The 14,517-nt window shown below is 40.9% G+C and overlaps 1 protein-coding gene across 1 annotated transcript in view; it reads right to left on the bottom strand.

Moving 5' to 3' along the window:
* Window positions 1-13,126, bottom strand: part of LOC131446212 (fibroblast growth factor 14-like) — an 86,660-nt gene extending 73,534 nt beyond the window's left edge. The window contains exon 1 of the mRNA XM_058617323.1: window positions 11,279-13,126. Within this exon, the coding sequence (XP_058473306.1) occupies window positions 11,279-11,927 (649 nt within the window). The 5' untranslated portion in view covers window positions 11,928-13,126. The remainder of the gene's footprint in view (window positions 1-11,278) is intronic.
* Window positions 13,127-14,517: the final 1,391 nt, after the last annotated feature.

Raw genomic sequence — 14,517 nt, 5'->3', positions numbered from 1 at the left:
GTGCGAGGGGGGGAGGGGTGCAGAGGTCACCAGGGTTTTGATTTCAATTTCAGTTCACTACAGTTCAGTTTTAGTAGTGAACCTCCCTGAGTTTGAATCACACCTGCAATTATTACATAGACATGTTAACCACGTGAAGATCAAGATCAACTTCAATGGAAGAAGACATTGAAAGATGAAAAGATACAAAAAGTGCTTCACATGACAGACTGAACAAGGATGCAGCAGAGAACAAGGGCTTGGCAGAGGTAAGGTCAGAGGTCGAAGCAGAGGAAGGGCTGTCGACTGTGACCAGTGGGGAAAAGGGCACTGGGCGAAAGGAGAAGAGGCCCATTCTGCTACAAGACTGACCATAAACCAGAAGACTGTTGCAACTTCAAATACAAATATTTGGTCAAAAAAAAGATTACATTTGTTGTAGACGGTGGAGGTACTAAATCTGTAATCAAAGCTGCAGAGTTTACTGACCCTCCAAAAATGAGTGGCCAGTATGTGTACTCCATATGTTCTTCGGGTCGAAAGAGAAAGAAAGAGTAACTGTACCCCTAAAATGTGAAGCTAAACCAGACACAATGTATGAACATATCTTTCGCTTATCTCACCAGTGCACAATATATTTATTGGGGTGCGATCGGATTGTCAGATTAGGTGTACGTCTTGTCTCTACACCTAATGGTGTGGGAAAATGCATGAATTCCAAACTAAAGACACACACCATTTCAGTACAGCCCAGTTGTCATATGCTTCCACTATGCAGCCTCCACTGTTTCTACTAATCTTTTGAATGAAGCTCGATCTGTAATTTCTCTATACAACACTGACTTCATATCACTTGCTGAGATACACTGCACTGCAGTCTCTGGTCAGCATAAATATGCAATGGCTGTCTCACTTACTCCTATACAGTTTGAACTTTATGACATTATCAGTGTCTCCCCTTACATTTCAATTCAATTGAATTCAATTCAGTTTTATTTGCATAGCACCAAATGACAACATACGTTATCTCAAAGCAATGTACACAGACAAGATCATCCAGAGCAGAGAAACCCAACAATTCACACAATGAGCAAGCACTAGAGAGTCAAAACTCCCTTTTAACAGAAGAAGAAATCTCTGACAGAACCAGACCAGAAGATGTGGAGCCATCTGGCTCTGGAAAAATGGGGGAAAGAAACAGAAAGGGGGGAGGTGAGGTAGAGACAGAAGAAAGAGACCAGGAGCAGATACACAACAATTGTGTCAAGTTATAAGTTCAGACAGGACAGTGATGACATGTTTATAGAACTACAATGTAAGCAGCAGAAATTGTTGATAAAGAATTATACTAGTATCAACTTTAATTATAGCATAACAATAATGGTGATGATATGATATGAATGTTAATAATAGTAATAATAATAATAATAATAATAATAATAGCCTTGAAACTGGATCTGGATCCTGCAACCTGCAAGATGAGGACACACAGAGAGAGAGAGAGAGAGAGAGAGAGGGAGTGGACAGGAAGGAAAGACACAAACTAGGGAGAGAAAGAACAAGGTTATTGACATAATGTATAAAGTCATATTCATACCCTGAGTGTGAGAGAGTGAATGTGCGTACACCACAGGAATTCCCCCAGCAGTCTAGGTCTATTGCAGCATAGCTAAGAGATGGTTCAGTTTTCCCTGAGCCAGCTCTAACTATAAGCTTTATCAAAAATGTAATTATTTAATTAAATACAGAGTGTCCGCCTCCTGATCTAACACAGGGAGCTGGTTCCACATGAGGAGCCTGGTAACTAATTACCCATTCTGCTCTTACAGACTCTGGGACGTAAACCTGTATTTTGGGGCTGAAGTGGTCTGTTAGGGTGATAAGGTAAAACTAGGTCTTTCAGGTATGAAGGGTCCTGACCATTAAGTGCTTTGTATATGAGGAGGAGGATTTTATATTGAATTCTACAATGTATGGGGAGCCAGTGTAGATAATTTGGAGTGATATGGTCTCTCTTCTAGTTCAGTCCTTCTTGAGTAGGAGCTGAGAGTTGCAGTATCATGCTTCAAATCTCGCTTTGAAAAGCTCATTCTAGCCATTAATGCTGACCTTCTCATTCTGATTTTTGAAACAATCAGCACAAATTGTTTTATTCATTTTATATATTGTGCTCCTGAGTTAATGTTGCTGATCAGTTAAAATGCATTTTTTTATTTTATTTTATTTTTCAAAATCAAATGGTTCAATTTAGTTGGTCAAAACATGTTTATAGTTTGAATGATTTATAGATTGAGTTTATTTGAAGGATTTTTTATTATTATTTCAGGCAAATTGATGCACTTTAAATCTTTTCTGTTACATACTAAAACAACATGTTAATAAAGTTATGCTTTGTTCTTTGTTCTATATTGTGTTTTCTTTAATGTTAATAAGCATACAATGTAATGCAGAGGTGTACTTATATAACTTATAAGTATATAAGTTATAAGCTAACTTTTATTATTGCAGAGTCTGCTCCAGTCTCTGCAGTAGAATATTATGATCAATGGTGTCAGGACAAGTAAAGAGACTAGACCATTGTCTGAGGCCAAGAGAAGGTTGTTACTAACTTTAACTCGTTTTGTTTCTGTGCTATGGTGTAATCTAAATCCTAACTGAGGATTTATTTTCAAACTTATTATCGATGTATTAACGAGCTGCTGTGTGGATTCATACTGACATCGTGAACATGGGGAAGATGACGGTGTGCACTGTGGAGCTGTGAAAGTGGCATCGGGTCTTCACTTTTTATTCATTGTTTAGACAAGTGTTTTCGGGAGGAAATCTGCGTGCATACGGTGACACAAAGGTGTGTGGAATTCGATTGAGTATGCATGCCAGGCGGCTAGGTGGCGCTGTGATACACTATCACACAACACCGCTATGTATGAGCAAATGTGCAGTATCTTCCTTCCTCTCCGTGAACAGCAAAACAGATTACAGATCCTTCTCTGTTCAGTAATATTATCTGTACATATCCAGTACATTTCATGGAAAGACTCCTGTAAGTTTAACCAGAGCAGCTTGAAGGTCCGTCCCATAGAAATAATCCGACATGTTTGTTTATTTCCCCGTACTGGGGTAAACCCTTTATGTGACGTAAACGCGTACCCGACGGGAGCAGATCTGAGCAGAGTTTTGCATCTTGGCAGTGTAGACAGAGACGATACGGCGGAGCGTATTCAAGTTTTCCACTCTGGAGGGTGGTTTCAGATGTTTGCGTTTTTAAGCCCCAAAAACGCCGTCACCGTCTAAACGAAAGGCACTTAAAAATATATTGTCGTTTTTACCCGCAAGCGTCCTCATGTGAACGCATTATGGGAGTAACACTACTGCGCATGCACAGCGTAACACCAGTGGAAACAGGAAGTGACACAATATGTTACCGCCCAGCGATCAGAGCCTCATGCATGCAGTGTTTTCTTTTACAAGACACTGTGATGATCAGTTGTAAATGCAGTTGTGCTCCAAATGTGGGTTGTTGACCTGGATAATGCATTCTTTTCTGTCCCCGTAGACCCAAATTCTCAGTTTTGGTTTGCATTTAACTTCAATGGCAGACATTCACCAGACTCTGTCAGGGATGTTTTGAGTCTCCCACTAACCCACCAGGCATTCTGTCACAGCTTAAAGCCCCTTGTGCTCACTGAAGAAATTGCATTGTTGCAGTACATTGATGATTTAATAATATGCAGCCCTTCACATGCGAAAAAGACACAGTAGCACTACTGCAACACTTGGCCAAAGAGGGATATAAAGCCAGCCTCTCCAAACTGAGGTTTGCTGAAAAATTGTGATATTTTTGGGTAAATGTAATCCCAAATGTATCAATAAAAACAGTTGATGTCATTCTTGGGCACATGCTCATACTGCAGAAACGTTATTCCAAATTATGCAATACTGGAAACACCACTCAGTGCACTCATACATGTCAAAAATGTACAACCTCATTATAAAGTCACATGGAAAAACTAAGCAAAACAAAAACACACTCTTGAAAAACGGAGGCTCTATGAGAAACTATGAAATTTTAACAAAATGAAAATCACTCCTGAGGAGGAAAACAAACGGCTATAGAATTAACTGAAGCTTTCTAAACTAAAGTCTTCAAAAATTGACAACAAAAAATCACTCTTCGCGAGGAACAAACAGGCTTACGTGATCGAGCAATGCTGTGGCTATGACGAGGCTTGAATGCAGGCTGGGGTGAACGAACAAGACGAAACACTCTGGCAAAAGACAAGGGAGACAAAGCCTATTTAACTCATGAGGGTAATTGGGAACAGGTGGAAGCAATAGGTGATCAGGGATGACAGACAGGTGAGGAAGGGCAAGTGATGGTGTGACAACATATTGCCAAAAGCTATTGGTGTTTGTAAGTGTGCTGCTCACACTAACACCACATGTTTTGTCTTACAGGGAAATGCCAGGGCAGATGCTGCAGCAAAGTCTGCTGTCCGTCTCCCATTCCCTGACTTGTTGTTTCAGTCCGTGTCTGTTTTGTCCTCCCTAAATGCCTTACAGTCATTTTCTACCCCAGGAAAAACATTGGCGCTCTTGTTGTGCCAACTTCTCTGATGATGTGCCAAAACTTTTTCTCTCTCATTTTGCTAAATTGAAAAGGGGGGATGGTATATTTTCTAACATTTGTTTACAAATGGTTTCTCTGCATATGCACTGTCAATCATGCATGATTTGTGCTCCATGCACTTCAGGTAGAAACACACAGATGTCACAAGCAGCACATCCACCCTGCTGCTTATCGAGTTCACATACATGCAATGAGGAAGGTGTGGAGTAATTTAAGCCCATTTGAAATCCTGGCTGCCCACTATGGAGGACAGAAAGTGCCAAAATTAAATGAATAGATAAACCATTAAATAATTACTTAAATGTGTCATTAATTCATTATAATTGGAATTAAATACATAAAGGTGTTATTAAATGTGTCATTAAATAAAATTCCAATTAATTTTATGTAAAAAACATATATAATTACTTCACTATTTAATTAAATGTTTCATGTTCCTGTGTTCCAGTGCATCATTAATTTATTTTATCTGTCAAGCTCGCCCATCAAAGACAGTGAAACCTGAAATAAATATTTTTTCTGTGTCCTGAACGCAGTTTTAAGATCATTTGAGGCAAGACATTAGTCATTTAGAATTCAAAAATGTGGTTAGTGCATTAAGATATGACATATTTATAGTTTGGCAGCGGCGTTGTCGGAGGCGATCAGCTCCGCCTCTGTGGACGCTCGGTGCTCACAGTAACAGAGCAGCGTTACCTCGGCCTGTCCTGTTGAAATGACCTGCTGGCTCAGACGTCTCTGTCAATAGATACTTAGATACGATAGATATGTTTTAAAACGTGAATTAAAAAACACACACATTCGAATAGCAACTACAGCATTGATTTTTTTAATATTCTAATTATATTCAACTCCCAAAATTAGTTACAACAGCCCTAGTTTCTATAGGCTCCATGCAAAAAGGCACTGAATCCTCTCACACTTGACTTACTGTAAGTGGGGTACTCTCTTTTGTTCATTCAATGATGAGCCAGGACTCAGTTTGTTTTTTTGCAGGTTTTGAATCATTGATAAGTTTTTGGTGTATTGTTAATAAAAATGTCAATTTACAGCTTATCATGTGGTTGATGGGTTTAGGATAACCTAGTATGTATAGTTCAGGGTATAATTATATAATAATTATACTAATATCTCTAGAGACATATTTAGTGATACCAATTATTCTATTCCATTATTGTTCTTTAAAGGAAATACTCAGGTCTTTTTCCCCATGCTGTTTGTAGGGCTGTGATAGCATCATGACCATGGTTGTTTATAAGCATAGAATAATAGTTGGAGGCTGCATGTCCTGCCTCCTGAAAATTAATCCCTTTATTTACCCACTCCTACCATATAACTGGAGACTTGCCGATTAAGAGTTTAGGGTTGTCCCAAATTCCAGAGGACAGACTTATGGCGGGTTTCCACAGTTAAGTTGCGTTTCTACTAGCATAGTACCTAGTACTACCTTGTACTTTTTTAATACCTGTTTTGGCGCGGTTCTAAGTGAGCTGAGTAGGTATATGCGTGATGTTGTCTGGCTGACGGCCACTGATTGGTCAGAGCGCCCTCACAGGAAGAGACGTCCGACGCAAGAATCAAGCCAAACAATACCAATACAATAAACAAGACTTAACAATCCTAAAAATGTGGGTTAATCTCCAACAATTACCAGGAGTCTGCTGATCGCGACTGGCATCACAAACCCTGCTCTGTATTTCAGTCCAGTGACTGTGTCAGACAGAGTCTGTGCTCCGGTCATGGAGGAAGTACTGAACAAATAGTTTTAATTAACTGATTCTAAAGATTCTTATACTGTCACTAGTCACTAGCCACTCATGTGTGTTGTGTGTAAAACAAAGTCACCGCAATTTCATGCAGCCGTGCAGTGATAACTCCGCCCACGTTGAGTAGGTACTATTTTTGTAGTGGAAAACCAATCAAACCGTGGCGTGGCGTGGCAAAAACACTGGCAACATTGTTCTGTTCCCTCCATCTCTAGGACATTGAATGCAGTGAGGCCGAGGCAGACGTCACAGGGACGACCGTTCGAGCTGAGGGTGATGGTCCTAGTGGACGCTCTGCAGATGTTGGTGTGGTCCTGGAAGGCGTTCCAAGTCAACCATGCATGCATGATGCTTTATGGCTTGATCTACGCACTTAATCTAAGCTATCCTAAAAGCTTCAAGTATACATTCGAAGCATACCAGAAGATCCTGATGGACCTGGAATTGACCAAACTTTCCACCAAAGTACAAGCACTGAAACTTAAATTGCTCATTTGACAGGGATGGAAGGAGGAAATTGAAGACACCGGCCATACATGCCGATGTTTTTATATGTGTTCTTGAACATTCACGACCTGGAAGATTCATACATATCGAACACACTGACACTGACTGAGCACCTGCCGGGTTTTTTATTTTTATTTATTTATTTATTGATGGTAGGGATGTCCCGATCTGATATTGATATCGGTCCGATCAGCCAAAAAACGCATATCGAATTATATGGGAGTGCCTCTAAAATCACCGATATAAGCACTCAGATACAATAGTCTGTTCTGCTCCAGCACTTCTATCCAGCAGCGCCTGTTGTGATCATGTGGGCTCTACATGCATCCAACACGCAGAGCAAAGTTTGCGTTGGTGTTTGTAAATTCAAAATTTTGACAGATATTCTTTTTTTAGTGTAATGCATATCGATTCTAAATTTCAGTAATCTGCTTTACAAATTTATAATAATCTGTATTGCCATCGGCCCTGAATAAAACAATATTGGTCAACTCCTAATTAAAATTATATTTATTTATCAATGAAAGATGATACACTGCCTGGCCAAAAAAAAAATTAACGCTGCGTTTGTGTGTGTGTATCTGCGTCATTACCTCGTTTATGAAACCCTAAAGTTTCAGGACAAACAGTTCAGCCACTGCTGAGAAAATAGTGTTGTATTGTTTTCCTGGGCTCTGCGAAGCGGATCGGCACTTCCTTAATTTGATGTCATCAAAAATCCTGACCACTCCTCTCACCACCGTAGCGCCTCCTGGTGCGGGCACTAGTCCGGGCACATCCGGTTGCGTACATTCAACCGCAGAAGAAGAAGAACTACTCTCGTTGTAGCTGCTGAGATGCAGAGCATCCACCGTGCCAGAGGGGGAGCTGTGTATCTGAGAGCTGGCCTATCTATTACGTCACTTCCAGGTACCTGGCCAATCACAGGACAGTAGGAAAGCTCTCGTTGGCTGGCCAATCACAACACAGTCCTGTTTCTGGGGGTGTGGTTTTGGTCTGAAACAGCGCGGCTGACAAGAGCGTCAGTGAGGAGATATTTTGTTTGGCTCGTTTGCAGCGATTAGGAGGTTTTTAACCATGAAAACAAGTTAATATATGTAAGTAGACCTCCATAACTAACATATATGTGTGATACAAGCATTCGATGTCGCCTTTAACTAAGCAAATAGGTAAGGGGTTGCTGCAGTTGGTCAGGTCTAGGTTCAGCAACATCATGTGCCCAAAGAATGAGGTCAGCTGACTACCTGAATATAATGAATGACCAGATTATTCCATCAATGCATTTTTTTCTTTCCTGATGACATGGACATATTCCAAGAAGACAATGCCAGGATTCATCAGGCTCAAATTGTGAAAGAGTAGTTCAGGGAGCATGAGACATCATTTTCACCTTAACCCCATTGAGAATCTTTGGGATGTGCTGGAGAAGGCTTTGCTCAGTGGCCCGACTCTCCCATCATCAATACAAGATCTTGGTGAAAAATGAATGCAACACTGGACGGAAATAAATCTTGTGGAGTAGCTTATGGAAATAATGCTGTATGAATGAATGAGTGCCGTAATCAAAGCTAAAGGTGATGTGACCCTTTTTTTTAGGTGGCGACTTTTTTTTTGGCCATGCAGTGTGTAATGAAAATTACTTAAAAATGTATGTTCTTGCCAGTTCGTAAGTCAGTATGAATGTGAGTGAATGGGTGAATGGCAAAACTAGTGTAAAGCAGCTTTGAGTGGTCATCAAGACTAGAAAAGCGCTACAAATACAGACCATTTACCATTAAACATTTTTTAGGTGGGTGGTTAGCACTTTTGCCTTTGCAGCAAGAAGACCTGGGTTCGAGCCCCTGTTGGAACAAGGGCCTTTCTGCATGACTCAGCATTTCATGGCATTTTTCCTTTCCTGAATTTCACTATTTAGTGAGGGCATGGGGAAGACAGAAAGAGTGCTTTGTTTGGTCTGTATGATTTCTAAATGTTTACAGTATGATGGGACTTGAAGCCTGAAGACCTAAATTACAGCCATCAAAACTGCAGCAGTGTCTGTGTGTGGTGTGCACTGTCCATGGTGCTGAAATGGCTGTAAAACGAGGGCCAGTCTGTTGCGACTAGTAAGAAAAAAAAAATGCCTTGGCATTCAACAGACAATGAGTTGAAACAGCCTTAACAGCATCTGATGTCTAACATTCCATTACTCGTTTGTGACTTCAAGATTCACCCTGAGCCACCACAAATGGATGATAATGTGTGGCAAACAGCTGTAACTGTGTCAATGTAGTGAATGACTTAATAACAGAGGTCGGTAGCAAAACTGATTAAAAAGTGAAGCTCTTCGTTAAAACATTTTTTGTAAAACCTTAACCTCTCGTCTTCTTAAAATCTTTTTGTCCAAGAAACAAAAAGTATACAGACCACTGAACCACAACCAAACTTAATGTGTTCGCTGTGCAATTTCCTTCTAGTTAAGACTTCACGAAGAGTCATTGAGTGTATTCTCCATCAGCATGTAAGAAACTTACGTTTTCAAATATTCATATATATATACGTATATATACACACATATATATATTTATGTCAATGGTAAATATTATTTACCATCGACAGTTCGGTGACAGCTCAGTTTCCCCTCCCTCCAGGTTAAGAGTCTGGGTGTCATCCTTGACAGGTCACTATCATTCCAACCCTACATCAGTAACATTACTCAGTCTGCATATTTCCATCCATATGCAATATTAAACGCCTCCGCCCTTCCCTTACCCCCATACCACTTCCACCCTATACCACCCTATCCTTGTTTACAGCCTTGTCACCTTCCATATTACTGCAATACTCTCCTCTTTGGTCTCCCTCACAAATCCCTCCATAAACTTCAGCTGTTCCAGAATTCAGCTGCACGCTGATTCCCTGTTACATTCAGAATCTAATTCAACATCCTCCAAGACCATCCACAATATTATATTATAACAGATATGTATTTATATAAAATCATGGAATGAATGAAGAAGTTTTAATAGCTTTTTTAAACTTTAAACACAGTTTCTTTTCTGTGAAGTACAATTTTAGCACAAAAAAGGCATCTTTCTTTTATTTTCGAATAGAAATAATAGTACAATTTGAATATCAAAACCACCTAGGCCAATAACATTAGACATCCGCTGAAATGCCAATTCTTTTTTTATATAAACAAGTAGAAGTAGCTTTGCGGCTGCAACCATGTTACCATGAGTGTGGTTTGTTTTTCCTTGATTTTCCATTTGTTTGCAACATCCAGAAAATGGTTCGCACATGCCTCGGCATAGTGTCGCTCCGATGTTTTACTCACAGTTGGTGCAAACGACTGCAGAGTCCAGTCTTTATCAATGAAATGCGCTGTGACGCCCAAGTAGTTGCAGGGTTGTTGACAGAAATCCAGTGGTCTCCTGTGACAGAGATGTCCTTTGCTTGCTTGAGCATGTTCCTCCGTCATGCTCTCTCATCCTCATAAAAAGTGTGTATTCTTGACACGATGGTTCCTCTCGAGGGAAGATTATAAGCGGTATCTCCCAACGCAACGGCAATGACTACTTTCAGCCCTTCATCCTCTACTGGGTCAGTCGCCACCAGAAGTAAACAAACAATGTTAACTGCTTTATTTTTTTTTTATTATTATTTTAAATGAATCACCAAAATTGATGCGTTACCGTTGACAGCACTAATATTTATATATATATACATATACTGTATGTATAGCTATACATACATATACATGTATATGTATATACATATACTGTATGTATAGCTATACATACATATACATGTATATGTATATACAGTATGTATGTGAGTGTACATGTATATACACACATATATATATCGTGAAGTGTAAATGCCAAACACTCAAAACATAATGTTTGAACACATTAATGAGGTGGTTTCACAAGAACAAGGAGCAAACTTGAAGATTGGCTTTGTCTCAACTGACAAAGTCAATTGTTTGTTCGTTTCATGTTTACATAAATTCAATGAAGTTATAAAGACTTACTGCTCAACACTTTTAGACCGAGCAGACAGTGGATTGAATGAAGAAGTAATACAAAACTACATTTAGAAAAAGCTGCAATGAGATGGGACTTTGTGAAGTTCAGAGATAAGAAAACTCAATGACATCAGTGTAATAAAATAAAATACAAATACTTTAGTTTGTGTCTGCTGAAATGTCTGCAGCCAGAACAACAAAAACTCTTTCCGCACTTTGTTCTCCTACAATGTACAAGTCTAAATAAAGCCATGTGCTGTTGCCCCCCTGTAGTGCACTCATTTGCTGCACAACTGCGATTGCAGAAAAACGCCGCAAGCAATGTTAACAGTGCCGCCTCGTGAGGAAATACACACATACACACGCACACACTAAGAGCAAACTCACCAGTTGGGTTCTTATTTTTCTTCAGGCTCCTGCCACAAAGACACTGCAGCATATGCGATCCTTTGCCGAAAATTCTGCTCCAAATAAACCGCATGGATTTGGCCGAGACGGAGGAGGAAGAGGTGGCAGGGGACGAGGGGAGCTCCGGATGCGGCAGCCTAAATTTCACCCACCGCATGGGGGATGATCCGCCCCCCTGTTTGCATGCCAGCAGTTGCCAGCTGTTGGTATGAGTTCGGCGATTCTTCGCCGCCCCAATTTGCACCATAGACAAGAACAAATGCGGGAATCCCGGTCCGTCGCCCGGTTTCTCACCCGGAGCCTCCACAAGTCCAGAGAGCAGCGGCAGCTGCACGTATTCCGCCTCGACGTCGTCTCCGTGCGGCAGGGAAAGAGGATCCGCTGCGGTGCTTTTCTCCGCTGTCTCAGCCTCCGGCTGCCCCAGCCGGTGGACCTCAGCGGCAGAAGAGCGGTCGCTGCTGTTGACGCTGCCGCCCGGCCGCCGCGGCGTGAACACCCCGCGAGTGTTCCTCTTCAAATGGCGTCGTCTGCCGTGCGGCGCAGAGAGAGGAGCGGCTGTGGCTGCCAGGCATGCAGCGGTGATAGCGTGAAGTCGGCGGCACACGGCAACAACTTTAGGCTTTTGCATTAAAAAACATTGCGTAGTAGTAGGAATCGCAGGGGTCGGTGCGTCCGGAAGGAGGAGGAGGGGGTGCGGATGCCCGTCAGGAGGAAGAAGCTGGCATTCCCTGTACCCACGCGGCAAACAAGTAGCGTTACTGCAGCAGGAGTAGGAGGTGGCGGGGAGAGGGGGGCGGGGGGGGACTCCCCAAAAAATACTCTTATATACACACTTCAGATTCTGGTGTCTGTTGTCAGTCACTGGTCAGGTGAATCACTGCAAGGATTCTATGCTCTGCTCCACTCTGCTCCACTCTGCTCCCCTGTGGTAAAAAAGTCCTTCTGAATGTTCAATCCCTGTGTTCGGCCTCCACTTAATAATACATAAACTCCAGTGCGCCAAAAATACTGCTGTCTGTCAGTCTGTCCGTCTGCCGCTTCCTCTCCTCCCTCCTCTCTACTTCTCCTCAGCTTGACGTTAAAAAAGAAACAGCTGGACTTTGACTTCCTTGCCTCCACTCCTCTAACTAAACGGGGAAGAGGGGAACTGTAGCGGGAGGAGGTGAAGACCGGTAGTGGTCCTCTCGCGCCTCTATGGTGCTTCTGCGTCTTCATCAGCTGCGCTCAAAACGACCAACGACCGCTGGTGCGCGCAGATGTGTGCTGATGATGTGTATACCCCAACTAGCAGCAAAACAAACACAAAATCCGGTTTGCACCTTCAAAATAAAAGACCCGATACTCACTTTTATACAGTATGAGGGGACTAATCAACCTATTGAAAGGGTGAGAAACACACTGCAAAAACAAAACGATTCAAAACCAAAAACACACAAATTCCACAACACAGAGAAAACACAATCCATGCAAATCTGTGTATCATTCGTTCAATCGTTTTTCACAATAAAACCAAAAATAAAAAAACGACTTGTTTTCTCAATAGTCGTTGACAAAAAAAAATGAAAGAATGGATAATGACTTGTTTATCCAATTTCAGATTTTGTGCTGAAATGGAAAAATGTAAAAAACATAACAAGCATTTCCCGTTTAATCCCATTTCTGGAAGTGAAGAAGAAGACCTGTGAACAAGAAGGGAAGCTTTACTTGTGGGACAATGAAAACACGACAACCAAAATTTCCATTTTTGTGCTTTTCAATGAAAGTAAGTAGGTTACTCTGAAGCCAGAAGACATAAGCAGGTACAACTGAACTTAAACTGTTGTAACTTTTTGTGATGTTTGCCCGTTTGCCACAAACGACAAACATGGCCGTTGTGGCTGCAACTGTGGCCCTGAAGTGCAAATCACACGAAAGAGGAACGACATTAACAAAAGAGAAAACAACAACGAGAAAAGAAAACCAACATTAACAAAACTCTAGAGAGTGCTTGTAGCCATCTATAAAGATGGCACTGAAACACGCAAGAAACTTTTTACTGTTACCAATGCCTCACAGCTTTTGCAGGCCTGTTACTCAGAGCTGTCACATTCGGTGCAATTAGTAGTGTTTCTCAAGAATAACAATGACTTGAAATACATTCAAGTTGACTGTGACACAAGTAAAATTGTTAATGACTATGACAACTTCCAAATAAAGATCTCCACAGTGGTCCAGTTGGAGTTTGTGGAGTTTCAAGCTCCACCTGTTGAAAAAAAAAAGGTGGCCATTTTGAGAGATTTCCATAAACAACATGTCTACACTAGCAGACTCTAGCCGACATAATCCACTTGTGAAGTGTGATTTGTTTTTGTATTTTGTAGAATGACCTTGAACTTCTGTAGTCCTGATGTTTTGTGTGTTATGAATTCAAAATGAAATGTTGACTAAATGTCAAGATGTTAAGAAAAATAAATTTCTTTAAATAAATATGGTGTCATATTTATTAATTGTATTATAGATGACATTTCTGATTACTGTAATTTTCACAACACATCTGTGTTAATATCTGCACATTATTTCATGTAAACGCATGCCTGTGTTAATTATTTACACATTATTACACATCTATGTGTTATGTTAATCTATCTTAAACAGACACACTGAAGACCATCCCTACAGCAAAGACTTGGTGAGTCTCAGCATTTCTTTCACTCATCATCAACCACACAGATCCTGACTCTCTCAGTCAGGCTTATGTGTGTGTCCATTCAGAGCAGTGATGTTACTGTGGCCAGACAAAGAGGACACGTCTTCAAAGAGAGGAAGTGCAAATCATCATGGAAAGAAAATGTCTTATTCAAAGTACTTCATCACATGTATTCACTGTTAAATATTTATGCAACAAGCCAAACAGCAACGATGTGAGTCCAGTTGTCTGTTAATTAATGTCATTACTCAGGATGAAGGCATGCTGCAATACCTTAAGGTGATTGACAAGGGCATTTTGTGTGTGGTGTTTATGTATTTATATATGAATACCCAAGCTAAACACCTATAATATATTTATAGAAAATCATCAGAGGCAACATTGTGTCTCCCTGGGCTTCATTCTTTTTGAAGATGATGACCAAGTGGACCATGTGATGCACTTCTTGTCTGGAGTGGTTGAAAGTCCACAGACAGATAAGAAGTCTGCAGATCCTGTGGCTTTAATCATACAGAGGTGAGATATCAGACAC

This window comes from Solea solea, chromosome 2, assembly GCF_958295425.1.
Source record: "Solea solea chromosome 2, fSolSol10.1, whole genome shotgun sequence".
Taxonomy (NCBI): Eukaryota; Metazoa; Chordata; class Actinopteri; order Pleuronectiformes; family Soleidae; genus Solea; species Solea solea.
This window is presented reverse-complemented; position numbering and strand designations above follow the sequence as displayed.